The sequence below is a fragment of the Electrona antarctica genome (assembly GCF_951216825.1).
Source record: "Electrona antarctica genome assembly, chromosome: 8".
In the NCBI taxonomy this organism is placed as follows: domain Eukaryota; kingdom Metazoa; phylum Chordata; class Actinopteri; order Myctophiformes; family Myctophidae; genus Electrona; species Electrona antarctica.
Window position 1 is genome coordinate 45,596,605 of NC_136789.1, and position 17,578 is coordinate 45,614,182.

Consider the following 17,578-nt stretch of genomic DNA (forward strand, 5'->3'; position numbering starts at 1 on the left):
ATTCAAACTAAACAGTGAGTCCACTTAGCTGTCCAGCAGCAGCAGTAAAGTTTGTTTCCTTATGCTAACAAATACTGGCAAATTGAATTACTTCAATGAAAGCCTTAATCCTATAGTAGTGTATAAAGGCCTGTACCAATGAACAGCAGTTAAGAGTACATTCAACTAGTTACTTGCAACCACTAATGAAGGGTCAAGTGTGCATTAGGATTAGCTGGAGTCCAATCTGGAAACCCATTGGCAAAACAAAACATCATCTGCTGTTAGTTTCCTTCGGTTCTGGAGAGATTAGCTGGTGTCAAGTCATACATGAATTACAATGTGTACATTCATACAAATAAACATGACATGTTGACAGCTCAAGTGCCTTTTATTTTTTGGGACTCAGAACATAAAATGCAGACAGTTATCATCACATTTTTTTTAAACAACATCTTTCTTTGTAAAGCAAATGCATGGTCATAGCTACAAAACAAAACCAACAGCTGGGCGTTAAATAAACAAGTAGAAAAAAGGGTGTTTTTGATACAAGAACTGGTTGTTCTTTGTGGGTAGGGTTGCTCTCTGTGGGTAGGGTGAGAGATTAGGGGTTCAGGTTCAGTCCTCCTCATCCCAGTCATTCTTTCCCTGCTTGGGCGGTTTGGGTCCCCCTGCTGGTTTGGCCATAATTATCTAAGGAGAATGAGAGCAGTCAAACAATGTTTTCCCATACAAGTAGAAAGCAATTTTCTGGGATCCAGACTGCTGGCTATACCTGCTAAAACCTAATTTATACGTTGTTGTGAAAAGTATAAATTAGGCTTAAATGACAAATTAATCAAAGTAACAGAACTAAAAAGTTCAACGTTCTCCAGCTCACAAAGTGACAATTGAAGCTTAATTGAGCATATCTTAAAAATATTGTCTACCTTCATCTACCACATCTCTTATTTGCATTTCTCAGATACCGTATGTCCTGAATCTCCTGATTGTACAGTTGGATTATCAAGAATGGCAACTTGCAATATTTCCATTTCTTCAACTTCTGTATCCAACTGTTGCAGTTAAAATGGATCACTGAATACATGCATCATGCAGTCACACCATATCCGAGTTCTGGAAGACTTGGAAGTGATTTAGTCTCATCATGTCAGTGACACACCTCGTGCATATTAAAATGGAATTGAAAACACAGAATTCTCATTTGAAATCTATTGCATTTTAATCAAACACCATTGAGCACAGTTTAGTGTCACACGCATAGGCCTACAGTACAAACTAATGTTAGTAGTGACAGGCAGTCAGTTGGAACACAACATTTCCCCCAGTGTCTGAGTTATGTCAGTATATTGGTGCAGCATTTTGCCCCGGTGTCAAACGCACACACATTCCAGCACCTGCTGAGAGAGAGCACACCCTTAATGGTGAGTCTCAAACTTATCGGGCGCCTCATCCCAGTCATCCTTGTCCCAGTGGCCTTGCTGTTTGGGAGCCTTGGGTCCCCCTGCAGGCTTGGCCATGATGATCTGATCATATGCATACAGTGTACATTATAACTTTTGTCAGGTATTAAATATTTTCGCCTCTGCCATGCCTTCCATTCTACGTGAACCGAAAGTGAAAGCCACCAACGTTGGATCTATCGGATCGCATATCTAAGTCATCCGAAACAAAAACATTTTAATTAGAATCGCGACTCTGGGATTTGAATCCGAGATAAGGCATACAGACCGTGACTCAATGGGCTCAGCCATTTAGATGTTCAGGTCATGGCCTGTGTAGATCGCACTAGCATTCCAGAGCTAGCCAGATGTAGCTTAGGGACCGGGGCCTACATTAATCAATATAAAACGCCTTAAGAAGTATACAATGTCCTAGGCATCCAACGGTTTTATTTGATAAGACGTGCATACACGTCTTAGGCATCCAATATGTTAACAGCCTTCCATACTAGTCCTTGTTGGTTAAAAAAAAAATATTTTGGTATGCTTTGGTTTCATTCAAAAATAAAATGTACCAATACAATTATTTCAAGATTTACCTCTACATCACCTCCTATCACTCATTCCTTGCATCACTTATTTTGATAGAAGCCAATTATTTTATGTAGATGTATGTTCTTTGGTTACTTGTTCACATACATGTACTGTATTGGATTTAGATAATGTATCCGTTTGCTTGTCAGATGGTAGGTAGAGGTGCTCCGATCGGCCACCGATTGGTGATCGGCTGAGTTTCACTCAAAATGGGTGCAGTATTTAGTTTAGACAGTTTTTGGTTTAGACTAGTCATTGGTTAGACCAGTCATTAGTCCTACAACTAGAACCTATCTCAAACCCTCACCCTAAACCTAACATCCCACAGGGCAGCACACTTAAAACTAACTAATACGACAGGGTGACCATTTACCCTGTCGTTTGCCGACTAGGGTTAATGCCATTAACTCTCATCTTGCACTTAGTAAGTCGTAAATGGTATTATCAATACCCTGCATTGTGCTCTCGGAACATGTTCCTTACATGAAAAGCAAGTAACTGCTTGAGAAAACACCAAAAACATATGGTCATAGACAACAGAACTTAAATAGCACAATCAAGAAAACAAATCAGTGAAAACACTAAGCCCCGTTTTGAGTTTACACATATTGTAGTGCCTGTGTGTTTGTGTATGTATGAGTGTGGGTGGGCACCCACCTGGTCCACTCGAAGAACTGTAACGGCAGCGTTGGTAGCCAATTTGATGCCCCAGAATTTGACCAGGTAAGGTTCCATGATACCAGCTTCTAGCATGTCCTTCAGGACAGGACCGTCTGCCTACATCACACAAACATAACCCCACAATTAGTCATAGGGTCTGAAATATAGTGCATGTAATGGTAACCCTTTAAGCAACAAAATACATCCAATAAGTATTTTACATCGGACAATGGGACACAATTCCTCAGACAACAAAGTATTTATGATTTAACATCTGCACTAATGCACAGTGAGTACACATACCTCAATGTCGAAGCCCATGTTTTTGTTTCCCTCATGATGAGCTGCGTATAGATTAGAAATGAGCTCATTGCCCTTGACGCCAGAGTTCTCTGCCAGGGCACGGGGCACAGCCTCAAAGGCTTCAGCAAACTTCTTAATGGAATACTGCTCCAGACCAGGACATGACTAGGGAGACGGAAAAGACAGGACATGTTTGTGGACACAGAAAAATCAGTTAGTTTAACTCAGAGTGTAAAGATAGACTATTACATTATTACTGTGCAGGAAATGCAAGTCTTAAGGCTTGTCAAATAACTAAAACAATAACTATAACGATAATTATGTGAGCGTCCACACTCATACCAGCTAGTCTACCACTGTTAGCTACTGTATTAGCATAATCATCTCCCACCCTCCGTACTCTCCATTATAACAAAACAACCGACTGCATCCCAGTTGTCCTTCTGGTGGATTTTGATATGCTGCGAGCCTGTCAGTGTTTCTAAGGTTCATCAAATCACTCCGAAAGTGATCCAAGCCATATTGTTGACCGCTATTGTTATAATTATGGTCGTTTGGACTGCAATTCACTTAAGTTAGAATAGTTATCATTCTTGATGTGAATGGCCCTTTACAATATGATATCTGGTTCCCCTCAAGATCAAATTATAATGGCCCGGCCAGCTAGCATAGCCGTCTGGGCACATAGGCTGCTAATCTCGACAACCTTTGCTGCGTGTCACTCCCCATCTCTCTTTCCCCATTTCCTGTCAGTCTACCATCTCTATCAATGAAGGCAGAAAAGGCCCCAAAAATATCTTAAATTATACTACCGTACACATCCACCCATTCATATAATAAATGGTTAAGTGTAAACCTAGCCTATGTCAGTACAATCCATTCTGTGTACCTCTCCATATGATGTAATCTGTTTGGCCAGCTCAATCTCAGTGGCTCCGGCCCCAGGTACCAGACGTTTGTCCTAGAGAAAAGAAATAACAATGTTTAGAATGTTGCTGTTGTGAACAACGCAGAGTCAACAGAGATGTCTGGACATTTTAGCAAAACATTTGCCATTATTCACCCTCTGTTTAACACTATTCTAGTATTCTACTGCACCAAAAATAAGTGCAGAAATATGGGCACATCTCTATTTTAAAGAGTTGAGACTGTACACATAGTATATCTTAAGCACAATTCTAAGATAAGAACACAATACAACTAGAGATTACTAGTTTCTATGTAATCTTATGTCATAGATAGTTTAATATTTATTGGTTTACCAAGGAGTATACTATTACTACTACAATTCCTTTTTTTAAGCTTACCAGTAGTTAGTGGATACATCGTAAATGTTCCATCCCAATTATTGAAATCAGACTGAAACACCCCACACAGGTTGCATTCATTGTTAAATACTTAATCTGATTACAATGCTGCATGTGTCCTTGTGAAAAGGGACTTACCCTGACGAGGACCTTGAAGGTGTTGACTCCGTCATCGATGGCCCTCTCAATGTCATCCATCCGATTGTCAGTGGACCCTCTGATCACCAGTGTGGCGATGGCTCCATCTTCTTTCTCTGTTAACAATTATTTAGATGTATGTGTTAAAAAGGTGAAACACCTTCTGGAGAAATAAAGGTCCAGGTCTGAGATTCTTACCATGTTTGAAGACAACCACCTGCGTGTCTCCCATCTCTGAAATGTAGACACTGTCACAGTGACCCATCTCCTCTGGAGTGGGAGGGGTCTGCAACACAACAAAACTGATGTCAAACATGGCTGATACATATACCAGTTAGAGCCTCACATTCTGATTGGCTGAGAGGCATTCTGATGAGTGCCAATATATTCCACAAACAGCCTAATGAACCCACATTTTGCTTAGTGGTAACCTAGTATGTGGGTTACGTTGATATTGCCACAGATGCTCACTGCTCAGAGCACATTGTTTATTAATGTTTAAATACATCTGCAATTTCAGCAAGTTTGATTAGTCCATTTTTAAAATTAAAATAATGAACTGCTTAACATTGCGATATTAAATGTTTGGTGGTAGCCATGGAGCTATTTGGGCCACCTTTCTTGTTCTCCGATTTTCTATGCGTGTGGCCTAGCTTGGTAACCATGGACTATGAAAGCCACAATACCAAATCAAATTGATTCATTTGGCACTGCATCAGTGCCATTTCCATAGTGAGATTAAAAGGTCCTCTTGGGTATTGCCATTACTGTAATATTTTAACACAGACCAGACTCTTGAGAACTCACCAGCCTGGGGAGTGCAACAGCTCCCACTGTTTTGCATAATCTTCTGAGGTCCCATTTAGAGTTCAACCTGGAGGGGGACATAAAAGAGTAAGTTGAGCCAAATGTATACTTAGTTATGCAGCAGTGCCGTGTGCCAAGCTAAGCGTTCTGCGATTTGATGCGTGCTGAGCTTGTACAGTAGATTGGCTATTTTAGGATTTACTAAGAAAGGCATGCAGTGTCTCATAAGGTTAGGGCAAACTATCATCTTATTTTGAAATGTGCATTTATCAGAACTCACAACTCATACTCAGTTGGACACTAATTATCTACAAGATAAATTGGCTTGATATCTAACTTATTTTAACTCAAAATAACCGTTTAAAAATGCTATGATAAAGCTAGTGATAAACATAGGACAAATGATAAAAGCAGGAACAAAATTATATAAAATAAACATACAACCGATGTAAGAAAGGAACTGAATCATTTTAACTCATTCTGATTAAAAATGACATTGGACGACTTTTATTAAAAGTCCCAGATCGCCTAGGACGACAACGAGTTATTAGTGTTATAACGCATCCAGCATCGCTAGTATCATTTTTACCGGTTAGCGGCGTTTATCTCGGAATTGAAGCTCAGATTGAGGTGATCATACAGAACATTGATGTTTTAGGAACTCAATAAAAAAATCCCTGCGACCTCACGGTACTATATCAGCGCTATATAGCTCCCAGCTGCCCCAGAAATGATTGATTGTTCTTCCGGTTCACCAATTCGGATCAAATCTTTCATGTGGTTTGATCACCAACATTTCAGGGATGTCATATTTTTCCTACCTGATCACCATGAGCTGGTACTTGTTGGCATAGTGCAGTGCCATATCAGCCACCTTGCCTCCAGTCACCACCACGTTGGCACCGGCTGCTTTGATCGCCTTCACTTGGGCCTCCATCATGTCCTCCTCCCCCTTACTGAAGTTCATCAGCTCCTCAGCATTCTTTATCAATATTGTACCCTAAGACATGGAGAAATTGACAGCATGTTCAGTACAATATAGAGTTTAAGTTAAACGATAAACACATCTACCAATGGCAACAAGTGTGTGGCACGCAACAAATGTTTGTAAATGTTGAGAATCTGCTCCAATTTCAGAAAGTAATTATTTTCTAGTAATCATTTTCTATTTTCGTCTTTTGAAATGCATTCAAAAGAATGTTTATCCAATGTATGATTTCAAAAACACAGGACATGATGTTAATTATCCAAAGTGACTTTATCCAATGTATAAACATAACCTGTTTCTTTACAGATAGATTTGTTTCATTTGAATACGCTAGAGTAGAAAGAAGCCACAACCACGATCGCATTTTGCAATGAAACTTAATTAGACCGATCATTGTTGTCTTGTCACATAAGCCTACAAAATAATCGGTCAGTACTGCGAGTCTTCGATCGGCAACACTCAGAGTTTCCCCAACGCCCAAGAGAGTATGCCGAGTGCATTCCAGCTCTCCATTTCCGAATGCACAAAATGTGTAATGACCCCAGGCCACCCCCTGGACATGCCACTGTCTGTCAACAGAAACTAATGCAAGTAAATTTCGGCTTCACTGTTAAGGCACTAGAAAATCATTGAAGCCTTCCTTACTTTGGTCTCTGTCACCATGCAATCAAACGGGCAGGAAAAAACAGCGATCTTGGCATCTTTTACTGATGTGACGTCTCCCTCTGCCTCCTTCTTGAACACCATGCCATGCAGCATGGTGGAAGCCGTCAAACCGCAACCCTTGAGACACCACAGATAGCAATTTAGAAGAAGCCAACACCCACACTGATTTTTTTAGATTGTCTTTAAGTATACAATGCCACACTCACCAAGATCTTGCATACTCTGACACTATCAACATTGAAATTGCCGGATTCCGGGAAAATGGAGACTGCAGCAACAGAATAATAATAAAGAATTAGGTGAAAATTAAAACATTGTAGTCACAAAGACCATGTAATCCAATTAACTTTTTTGGTTTCCTCAATCATTTTAAAGCAATTATTTTCTAATACATTTGAATTATATTACAACTAGAATATTTTTCTGACTCACCACAGGCCTGGGCAATGAGGTTGGCGAGGAAGTCTTCGTTGCCATATTGTTTGCTCATGACGGCTGTGCGGATCAAAGCTGTGGCCTCGTCTAAGTCATGGAGGTCCTTGGCTGAAGAACACACACACTCTGGCAGGATCTCCAGTGCCTTCTTAAGTGCCATCTCGTAGCCCTCAATCACCTACAAGACAAAGTGGGATAGGGAGGCTAAGCATACATCATACCTCATAATTTGTATCTTAGGTCAGCTGATCTTAAACCAAACCTAAAACATAAGGTAGGTAGAAGCTAATTCCAAATTCCAATACACAAGGGTGGAGGAGTGGAACAATATAACAAAGGTAATTAATTTGAACAGTTTTAAAAATATGAAGAATTCTTTCTATGACTGGAAATGGGTGTTTATTACATTTATTTTTAAATTTAAATTTTAAATTGAATGTTCTACAGTATTTATCTGGTTTTATGACTGTCTGTTGAATATTATTATTATTATTAGATGATGATAAGAGCACCCCTCACTTGTGATTTTACTACATCTGTCCAGCTGTGGTACAACTTAATTTCCCCCATGTGATCAATAAACACACCGTTATCAGTTGTAATTTCAAAATGCATGATCTTTGTCTCAGGTCGATTGGATAATTTGATGGGCTTCAACAAAAAGCCCATCAACTGTATGTATGGGAAACACTGAAGTCCAGCTACTGGCTTTGTTTTATGGTTCTGTAAAAGGAGTATAACTTACCTCAGACACAGACAGACCCATTCTGAGTAGCTCTTCTGCCAGCTCCAACAGAGCACCAGCGAACACCAACACAAAGTTAGTCCCATCACCGACCTCCTGTTCCTGCATGTGGGAGGCCATCACGATCATCTTGGCAGCTGGATGTTGCACCTGTAAATGACACGCGAGAGGATAATTAAGTTGTTGAATTTAAATTTGCATTCGAGAGGAACGTGTTGAACAAATACCATTGATAGCCTCACCTCAAGTTCCCTAAGGATGGTGGCAGCATCGTTGGTGACAAATAGCTTCTCCAAGTGGTTGATCACCATTTTGTTCATGCCTGGGACGACAACATGCATTATGAAATCAGTATGTAGTATCAATGGGCTTCACAAAACTCCCAGTTTTTAGTTTACAAATCACTTTCCTATCAGAAATGGAGGAGCTTATAATATTTATGACATTTACCATTTGGCCCATAAGCTGTGCGTGTGGTCTGAGCCAGCTCCTTGCAGGCATGGATGTTACGGTAGACTGCTTCCTCAAGTCCTGAATAGTGCTGAAATGAGCAAAGACACAATGAATCAATAAATGGTTAAGGCCAAAGAACACTGTTCTTTGGCCATGTTGGGAACTGCATGTTCCCAACATGCAGTCTGGGGACCGCCATGGGTTCTTGTGTGGTTTCCAGGGGGTCATCAGCTAAATGATTGATGGTCAACTAAGTAGAGACCCTTACAGGTCTGAAAGTAACTCAAGAGGGTTTTTAGACTGTAGATTGGGGCCCCAGAGGCAAAAATCAAACTGGGGGTCCAAAAATTAAAAAGACCTGAAAATGATAGTAGACATCATACAGATTGTTAGTGTAATTACGACTTTGAAATAAAGTCATATTAAAACATGTACTGGTTATTTATGCAGTCATTCGATTCCAACGCCTAGCCCCTTTCGGGCTAGCCAACGCCGTAGCACGAAAAAGTAATATTAACGTCAGCTGCAACAAATGGGAATTTCTGCAGCCTTAAATTGGGCTTAAATAAAATGTATCCCAACTTTTCTGAGCATCACTTGAAAGATTACTCAGTGCCATGGCTCGGATTTATCTGCGTGTACAATGGGTGTATCCGTGTCTACAACTCCATGTTGAACAATGGCTAATCGCTAACAAACAGTGTGTACAGGACAGCATATAATGTGATGTCCACAGGACACATGTACGCGATCCGTAAACATATTCTACAATGAGGATACAGTAGTTGACCGACTAGAAGCCGTGGTGGTACCGCATGCTGACAGGTTGAGCCGAGCGGCCTAGCGGTGCTTCTAGAACTCTCCCACATGATGATGACACTGTGCCCATGACTGCGCTGCTTCCTCAAGATGCTAGCTAAGAAGCTAGCTCACAAAATCACAAATGTCTCGTTTTAGACTCGTTCACTCCTTTCATCTTGCTATCGAGTCTCACCTTAGCACCGTCCTTCAACATCTGGGCAAAGCCCGGAGCTTTGGGTACGTGGAGGGCCATTTTCAGGTGTTTTGCAGCTCCGGGTATCCAAGAGAAGGCAGCTGCAGCGTGGGTTCGGCACTAAACACAAAGCCAGAGAGATAGAGCGGAGAGGAGGGGCCTATACACCGTCAATGCTGTGCTTACCGACGGAAAGAAGTGAGGGACAAATTTGGAAAATGGTTATTGCATAGTTCCACCACTTGGCTACACCATTGCCTTCAGTGCGAGAGGAGTCACCAAAGTGAGCCTGGGACCGAGGCTAGGAGTCACCTGTTTAAAAGGTCTTAATAGCTTAATATAATTATACTCAAAGCTTAATAGGAATAGTACTGATGTATGCCATACATTTCAATGTAGTTGTACTAACAGCTTTCCCATTGAATAGTGTACTGTAACAATGAATTATCTAACTATGAGCACAATAATCGTAATCATTTGATATCTGTCAAGTACATTTTTACTTCAGTTGTGTAATATTAAAAATCAACAAAAACATTTTTTTTCCTAAAAGGGTTTATTGCTGTGTACGTGTAGTTACAAATAAGGTTTACAATTCATTCTTCTCCCTTTGTTTATATAAGACAAACTGGGAGCTAGTCGTCGATATATAAAATAATACTAAAAACAAAGTCCCCATAGTTATATATGGCTTCATTACATCAAACCAATGAATGAGGTCAAGACCTTCACATCTTCCTGGATACTACAGAATCATTCATGTATAATGTATTGGTCTAATAAACAATATTCAGGTAATCTGACTTTCCAACAGAGAAACGTACAAAAATAAAAGTGTCTTTCACAGTACGTATACTACAGTATATATACGTAGCTTGGCAGGATCAAACCCTTAAAAGGGTATAATAAATGTTAGTTATTAATTGCATACTTAATAGAACAGAGGCAAATAGGCCCTGTCACAAAGATATTTAGTGTTAGTTTATCACATACAATTATGGTCTCATATAATGATTTCTAATTGGGTATTAAGACACAGTTTCTATGAGAATAATGTGATTCAGGGCTGGACAATATATTGATATTAAGGTATTGTAAATGTTATTTATTGCCTACATCACAAAACAGGCAAATAGCTCCTGTCAAAGATTTTGTGTTAGTTTATTATCACATCATTTTGGTCTCATGATTTCTAAGTGACGTTTTCAGCCACTTTCTTTGAGCATAGCTTGAGTTACTGGTATATGGCACTTTGTCTGGGATTTTGAAGTGGTGTCTTTTCTTTGTGATAAAGGCTGCATTAGTGCATTATAGTAATTTTCTGAAGTTTACTGACTGTTCTATGATTTTCCTTTACCCACTTAGTTCTTGATAAGCATTTCTAATGCTTATCAAGAATCGTGTTAAATATGTAGTGAATGCACCAATAGCCAACTTCACAATATTGTCACGATATTGATATTACAGTATTTGGTAAAAATATATTTGATTTCATCCATATTGCCCAGCCCTAGTGTGAGTACAAAATATAGTATTTAGGGAAACGTACTTGCAAAGAATTTGGTCATAAGCCCAAAAAGATCAGGAAAACATGCTCATTGTTTGACGAGCATAGAGAGAACATAAAGCACAACAGCTTTTCCCAGCTGTGACAAAATTATCACAGAAGTAGCAGCTATAACACGTACATAACATAACGACATAGGAATCCCTTTGGTAGCTACGACAACAATACAAGCTACATTGAGACATGTAAACACACATGAAGTTTACATGAAGTAGGTACTACCCATGGAGGTCCACATAAACCGTAACTGCAAATGTAACAGTCAGAATGTATAGAAATTGTCTACAAAAAAGGTCCATTTGTTCATTTAAACAGACACAGAAACATTTGTTTCAGTTAGGCTTGCGGACATTGTTGACAGCTGTGTGTGCCCAGCCTCCTAATGTGTGCGAGAGGTTTGCAGCTCTGCGCGAGAGGTTGGAGCGGCTGAGTTTACCGCTGGGGTCCAATCTTCTCCTCATCATGCCCCCATAATGATCCACTGCATTGGTCCTGGTAGGGACTCTAAGGAATAGTGGAGAGGGAGAGAGAGAAAAATCTATCAAAATGTCAAAAGAGCACTTCTGAATTAGTGTATGTTAGGGCTGCATAATCCCAAATGTTTTGCTATGATCAGTTAATATTAGATAAGTGACACGACAACAGGAATTGATAAAGAAAATATATTGCGGTAATGCTGCATATCATGTCAATAATTGTCAAACATAGATTACATCACCCTAGTCCAAGTATCACATAAGTGTTGGGAAAGAAGAAAAAGTTGGGTTTGAGAGCTGAAGAGGCCAGTGAAGTGAGATGCAAGCAGAAGAGTATGTATTTGTCTGTTGAAAATGTGACTGTGAGTATATTACCAGTTAAGTAAAACATCAAGAAGAAGAACCAACTTTGCATTCTGACTCTCTGTCAGAAAGCGCTCTGAGAGCTCTGATGAGCAGCCCCGTCATGCATCTGGCAAGCAAGATCAACCATGCTGTTTTTTGACATGCTCAAACATGCCATCCTCTTAGTAAATATAGCATACAGTTAACTTATTACAGTATCATTCACATTTCTGGATGCAAATGTACCTTCGTCCCTAGTCTGCAATTAGGGAATAGTTGAACCGCCTGTTGTAGGGAGTAAAATAAATAGTGATGTGAATGCTGTTACATTTATAAAAATAATAATCCATGTTTTTAATTTGCTTTTGTTCCAGGCATTGAATGTTCACTGAGCAGTTGGAATTTCACTCCTCCAACATAATACAATTATTTTATGGGATGAGAGGCAAAGTTCATTGCCTGCATGTTTCAAATGTTTGAGTGTCACTGCCCCCCCCCCCCACACACACACACACCCCCACACCCCCACACCCCCACACCCCCACACACACACACACACACACACACCCCTCTATATGATTTTTTTTTTCATCAGGCTTCCTTCCTCAACTGCCTGCCCCCATTCACCCCACCCTCTTCAACTAAATACCAGAAACACAGACCCAGTTTGAAACTCGGGCGGGAAGAATGTGAGCGGGGGAGGGGTGAGGGGTCTTTGGGGGAGATGCTGCAGAGCACACTGGGATTCTTTTAGTGGGTGGGTGGGTCACTGAAGGTCGGGGCAGTCATGCATTCAGCACATGTTTTCTAATAAATCATCAGAAATGAATATCATGGCTCAACAACAGGGAGATGGAAAATGAGTCCATTCATAAAAATCCATGTAAATCTATCTCCTTAAAATACATTTTTCACTTATCCATATTCACATGTTCTACTGCTACTGCCGCCCTTCCTTACCCAGAGTTGATAACTTGAAAACAGACGCACATACAGAGACCACAAATTCCAGCACCTATGACCACAGCTTGAATCCTTTAGACTAGAGCCCAATGGATTCTGCTTTATTTCCCAACATCTGTTTACATTGTCCCCCATTTTATTACATCCAAAGTATGTATGTATGTGTGTGTGCGCGCACACACACACACACACACACACACACACACACACACACACACACACACACACACACACACACACACAATATGGATGGAATGTCCACTGCCTTTTGCCAGATACACGTAGACAAAAAATGAATTACTCCTATGGTCTGCGTCGGGTTCACTATACATGCATGTCCACATGGGCCTGTGGATGACTATACAGTAAATTGGGCAGTAGAGTGGTAGCCTATCAGAACAAAACAAAGACACTTAACCTGTCAAATGAAATTAACCTTTTCCACTACCTCAGCAATAACAAAACAACTAGCGATGTGTTCGGTGAGTATTCATACGCCAGTTTTAGGTGATAAGGTGACCACCGAACAGTGGTTAGTAAAAACAGAGACGTGTTTGGTCGCTTACCACAAGGGTTGGGACTCGTTAGGATTTTAACGGGTCCCTCTTAACAAGTCCGGTTCCTAACGGTAGAATTTCTACTTATAAAAAAGTGATTCCCTGGCGTGATTACTAGGCTACATAAAAAATACAACACTATTATTACAAATTGTACAACTATTATTTCAACTTGGGCGAGTCCAATTGGTCACGTATTTTGTCGTGCTTTGGGTTGGGTCAGACTAGGTATGATACATTGATTAGATAATATTATAACCTTGTTTCTGTGGAGAGGTTTCCTTAAAGTCAACGTGCTACCACCTTTGCACGAAAGGATTGCACCCACTGGTAAAGTCCAACCACACTTCTACTAGCATATCGATCCTATTAGATCAGTGGGTGTATCCACCTCACTCACACGTTTAGGTGGCGTGACTTCACCACAGCCGCTTGGATGCATTCACACAGACACAGCTAAGCCAAATGAAGACAGACGAGACCCGTTTGGGGAACCGATAATTTAAATACGATGGAACCGGCTCCGGTTCTTCAATCTCAGACCCAGTTCCGGGTCCCAACCCTATTTACCACTGGAGTGACATCATGTTGTAGTGTTCGGTGGTCACCTTATCACCTAAAACTAGTATAAATAGGCCTTAACAATGTTCGTCTTGACAGCACTGTCAACAACATTGAGAATTTACCTGTCCTCTCTCCTGATGACGTCATCAAAGGCTCTGGACAGGCGTTTCAACTTCCGAAGCCCACTGGAAACACTATCTAAGTCCTGGTCAAACTTCCTGTCAGAAAAGAAAGGCAACCAATGAGATCAAATAAATAGGGGTAAATTATACAATATAACTAAAAAATAAAACAATATAAAATGGGGGAGTTTTATGTTTTCACAACTTTGCTTAATGTGGAAATAAAATTTGATCTAATTTACAAATATGCTCCACAGCCTATGTTATAGCCTACTATTATGTACAGGGCTGTACATAAAGCACTCACTGTCTCTGGTTCTGGGTGTTGGGGGAGGCAAAGGGACTTCGTAACGCAGCCATGCGGATAAGCTGCCTCCGTCCTCCACCTGCCTTCACCCCCCGCACATCTTTATCAGCCTCTGGAACCCCCTTAATCCCCGACTTGTGTCTTGAGCCCGGAGTACGCCGGGGCGTGGCTGCCGATTTCGGGGTGCGTCTTGGTGTCCGCCCGGGAGTCGTGGTGGTAGCATGTTGACCAGGAGTGCGTCTTGGGGTGCGAGAGGTTGACAATGACATGCCATTCTCTTCACCATCACATATCTGCCCCGGTGTTGCAACCAAACACTCTTCACGTGAAGAGTTCCTCTGCATTCTCTGAGGGAGGGAGGGAGGGAGGGAATGGGGCATCAGGGACAGCATGAGGGAATATTCTTTTCTCTCACTTGTCAGCGCATCACTGGGCCTTGATTTAACAACACTCAAATCATGTCATTTAACAGACCTACCTGATATACTTCTGTAACAGAGTTCCTTGCGCTGCGGGTGAGTTTGCGGATGGTGCTGGTTTTGGGCTCCTCCTGCAGGTTTTCCCAGGTTGGATTTTCAGGGAGGGAGTTGGCCTGGACAGACCGCAGTGGAAGCCGCTTCCGCAAAGACATTCGAAGGGAGTTAAGCGAGGATGAGGAGCGGAGCTTGCGGAAGCGATCGGGGGCTTCTGGAGAGCCCTCTGCCTCGTCAGACTCATCCAGGGTCGTGTGGGCCCGCCACACTCCCACCACAGCAAGACCAAGACCGTTCATCACTGAAGAGGCCATGTAGATTCAATCTAATAAAGAGTAGTGTATTTACAAATGTATACTGTGAGCACAGCAGGACACACACACACACACACACACACACACACACACACACACACACACACACACACACACACACACACACACACACACACACACACACACACACACACACACACACACACACACTCCTGTATTTACTGCTGTTCATTATGTCCTGTACCGGTATACTGTATGTAATTTCATATTTATCCCCATCCATAGCCTCATTATAGTTTTTGATAATGTCATATTTGTGAATCAACTATTCATGTGCAAATATACATTTGGAAATGTAAAACATGTAAAAGAGGACGTACCGATCCTTAATACGAGCACATTTAAATCACATTAAATTGACAAACCATTAAGAAATCTGATCTCACGCGGTTCTGGAGGCTTTGTTTTGCTAAGCTGCTAACGTTAGATCCAAGCCCAACACTCGATCACAATGTGCTCACTGAGATTCCACATGTTCTCCGTTACCCATCCCATGGATAGATAAAACAACAAGCGGAAAGTAAAAAGTAACTTTGCCGGAACTTACCGTCTAATGTAAAAGTTTGAGTGTACTTTTCTCTGCCGCTCCGCGTTGGGTTCTTTCTTTCTTTCTTTCTTTCCACTATTTGAATTTGGTGATTTGGCGGTGGGTGGGCGGTGCATAGGGTGGGTGGACCACCGAAGTCAGACGTAGACAGACCAATGACGTAACCACGCAACAATCCTAAATCCAGTGCTGCTAAATCCCGGCTCCCGCCGCCCTCCATACTAGTCCCCGGTGGTCGTGGATGGTGACGGTCAGTCTGTCATAATTAACCGTCATCCGTCACCGTGACCAGATGTCGCCCTTTGCGTGGGACAGCTCATTTTTTCACTTCAGGCGTCCCACAAATTGGGACCCTGTCCCACATTGTGACTGGCAGGCATGCTCAAATGCCCTAATAGTTTAATATAGTCCCCTAATAGTTGGCTTTCTGTTGTAAAGCTCTCATTGTCTCTTTTCCTGCAAGATGTATCATTTAAAAGTTAAAACACATCTCATGCCTGTTAAAATAGCATGAGAAATATTCCAGGCTGCAGTACCAAGTCGTCTATAGGCCTATAACAAACCCCATGTGAAATGCACTCCCCAGCTAGTTCATTCCACAGTTCATATAGACACTGAAGACACTTCATATAGGCACTTGCTGCACTTTGGATATTGGATATTAAGTAGCCTTTGATTTAAAAAAACAAACAAAACATAATGAAGTTACATTATTCCGGTAGAGTGTCTCAGTCTTACTGGTCACAAGACTGGTTGTTTTTTAGCCACTGTTTCAATTTGTGAAATTTCAAAGCTGTGAAAGTGTGGATCTCCCTCAGTGCGACATGGAGCTCATTCCAGTATTGACAACCTTTGATGGAAAGAACATTTTGACTGTAGACTTTCTGCCATATATATTATTACCTCACAGTCACCCCTGGTCTGGATACAGATATGGTACCATAACCGGCTAACCGCTGTCTCTCTTCCTGTGTATAAACTCCTTGAGAGGAGGAGGGGCCAAATCATTTAGACAGATAAAACAGGCACTTTTGACATTTCTGAAATTTTCAAAGTTCAAAAGATATTTTTCCAAAATGGTGCAATGATGATATGAGGTTCTTTTTTGTTTTTCTTTGTTTTTCTTTAATCAAATACCTTAATGGCTCTCTTGAAAAGTTTTTCTATGGGTGTGATGACTTTTGTACCAGTAAATGACCAGTTTGTGAAGCAGTATGTGTGATAAGATCATACAATGAAGGTATACATCTTTGCAGCTGTTGTTAAATAGGGTCGAATTTGACGGATGGAATGATTTTATTCATGCTCCACTGTAGTTTTCAGAAAAGCAATGATACAGAGGAAGGAGCATAAGGAGAAAAATAAATCTAGATATAGTATTATAAATATAATTATATATTAATATAAAATGTATAGGTAGGTACATTTTAGTACATGAGGTAAGACAAAAGTGTTTAAGGTGCAACAATAATGTGATGGCGGCAGGTTCAAGGTGCCATACTAGAACCATAACAGATATGTAATGGCACACAGGCCTTTTTTGTCAGCTACTGATTCACAAACACTGCAATAGGATTTTAGACCCAAAATGTTTGTTGTCAGTGTGAAAACGTCCATAGACATTCTTTAAGGAGGATTCTTTTATGAGAATGAATCATAAGTAGAAACACATGCCAAAGACATAATATATATGTATGCGATAATTCTTAAATTCAGTGTTTGAGAATAAGGGGGGGAAATAAGTGATTTGTGATGAAATGAACCACCAGGAGGTGTCTGTAAAGAGATGGCTGTTGCTTTTCACTCTGCTC

General features: G+C 40.9%; 2 protein-coding genes across 4 annotated transcripts; both read right to left on the reverse strand.

Annotated features, from left to right (window-relative positions):
- Nucleotides 1-351: 351 nt before the first annotated feature.
- Nucleotides 352-9,670, reverse strand: cct8 (chaperonin containing TCP1, subunit 8 (theta)). 2 transcript variants are annotated; one of them, XM_079508887.1, is made up of 16 exons: nucleotides 9,512-9,670; nucleotides 8,515-8,605; nucleotides 8,307-8,386; nucleotides 8,065-8,214; nucleotides 7,317-7,497; nucleotides 7,091-7,152; nucleotides 6,864-7,001; nucleotides 6,052-6,230; nucleotides 5,231-5,297; nucleotides 4,622-4,709; nucleotides 4,424-4,539; nucleotides 3,868-3,939; nucleotides 2,979-3,143; nucleotides 2,673-2,792; nucleotides 1,377-1,505; nucleotides 352-672 (listed from the first exon to the last, which is right to left on the reverse strand). In XM_079508887.1, the coding sequence occupies exons 1-15, from the start codon at nucleotides 9,569-9,571 to the stop codon at nucleotides 1,398-1,400; spliced, it is 1,677 nt and encodes a 558-aa protein (XP_079365013.1). In that variant the 5' UTR covers nucleotides 9,572-9,670; the 3' UTR covers nucleotides 352-672; nucleotides 1,377-1,397. The 2 variants fall into 2 exon arrangements, with proteins under 2 accessions (XP_079365013.1, XP_079365014.1); XM_079508888.1 differs by lacking the exon at nucleotides 1,377-1,505.
- Nucleotides 9,671-10,073: 403 nt separating this feature from the next.
- On the reverse strand, nucleotides 10,074-15,932 carry pimreg (PICALM interacting mitotic regulator). 2 transcript variants are annotated; one of them, XM_079508087.1, is made up of 6 exons: nucleotides 15,768-15,932; nucleotides 14,891-15,210; nucleotides 14,413-14,759; nucleotides 14,106-14,201; nucleotides 12,146-12,184; nucleotides 11,479-11,582 (listed from the first exon to the last, which is right to left on the reverse strand). In XM_079508087.1, the coding sequence occupies exons 2-5, from the start codon at nucleotides 15,197-15,199 to the stop codon at nucleotides 12,154-12,156; spliced, it is 783 nt and encodes a 260-aa protein (XP_079364213.1). In that variant the 5' UTR covers nucleotides 15,200-15,210; nucleotides 15,768-15,932; the 3' UTR covers nucleotides 11,479-11,582; nucleotides 12,146-12,153. The 2 variants fall into 2 exon arrangements, with proteins under 2 accessions (XP_079364212.1, XP_079364213.1); XM_079508086.1 differs by lacking the exon at nucleotides 12,146-12,184 and having other exon boundaries at nucleotides 10,074-11,582.
- Between the last annotated feature and the right edge of the window lie 1,646 nt (nucleotides 15,933-17,578).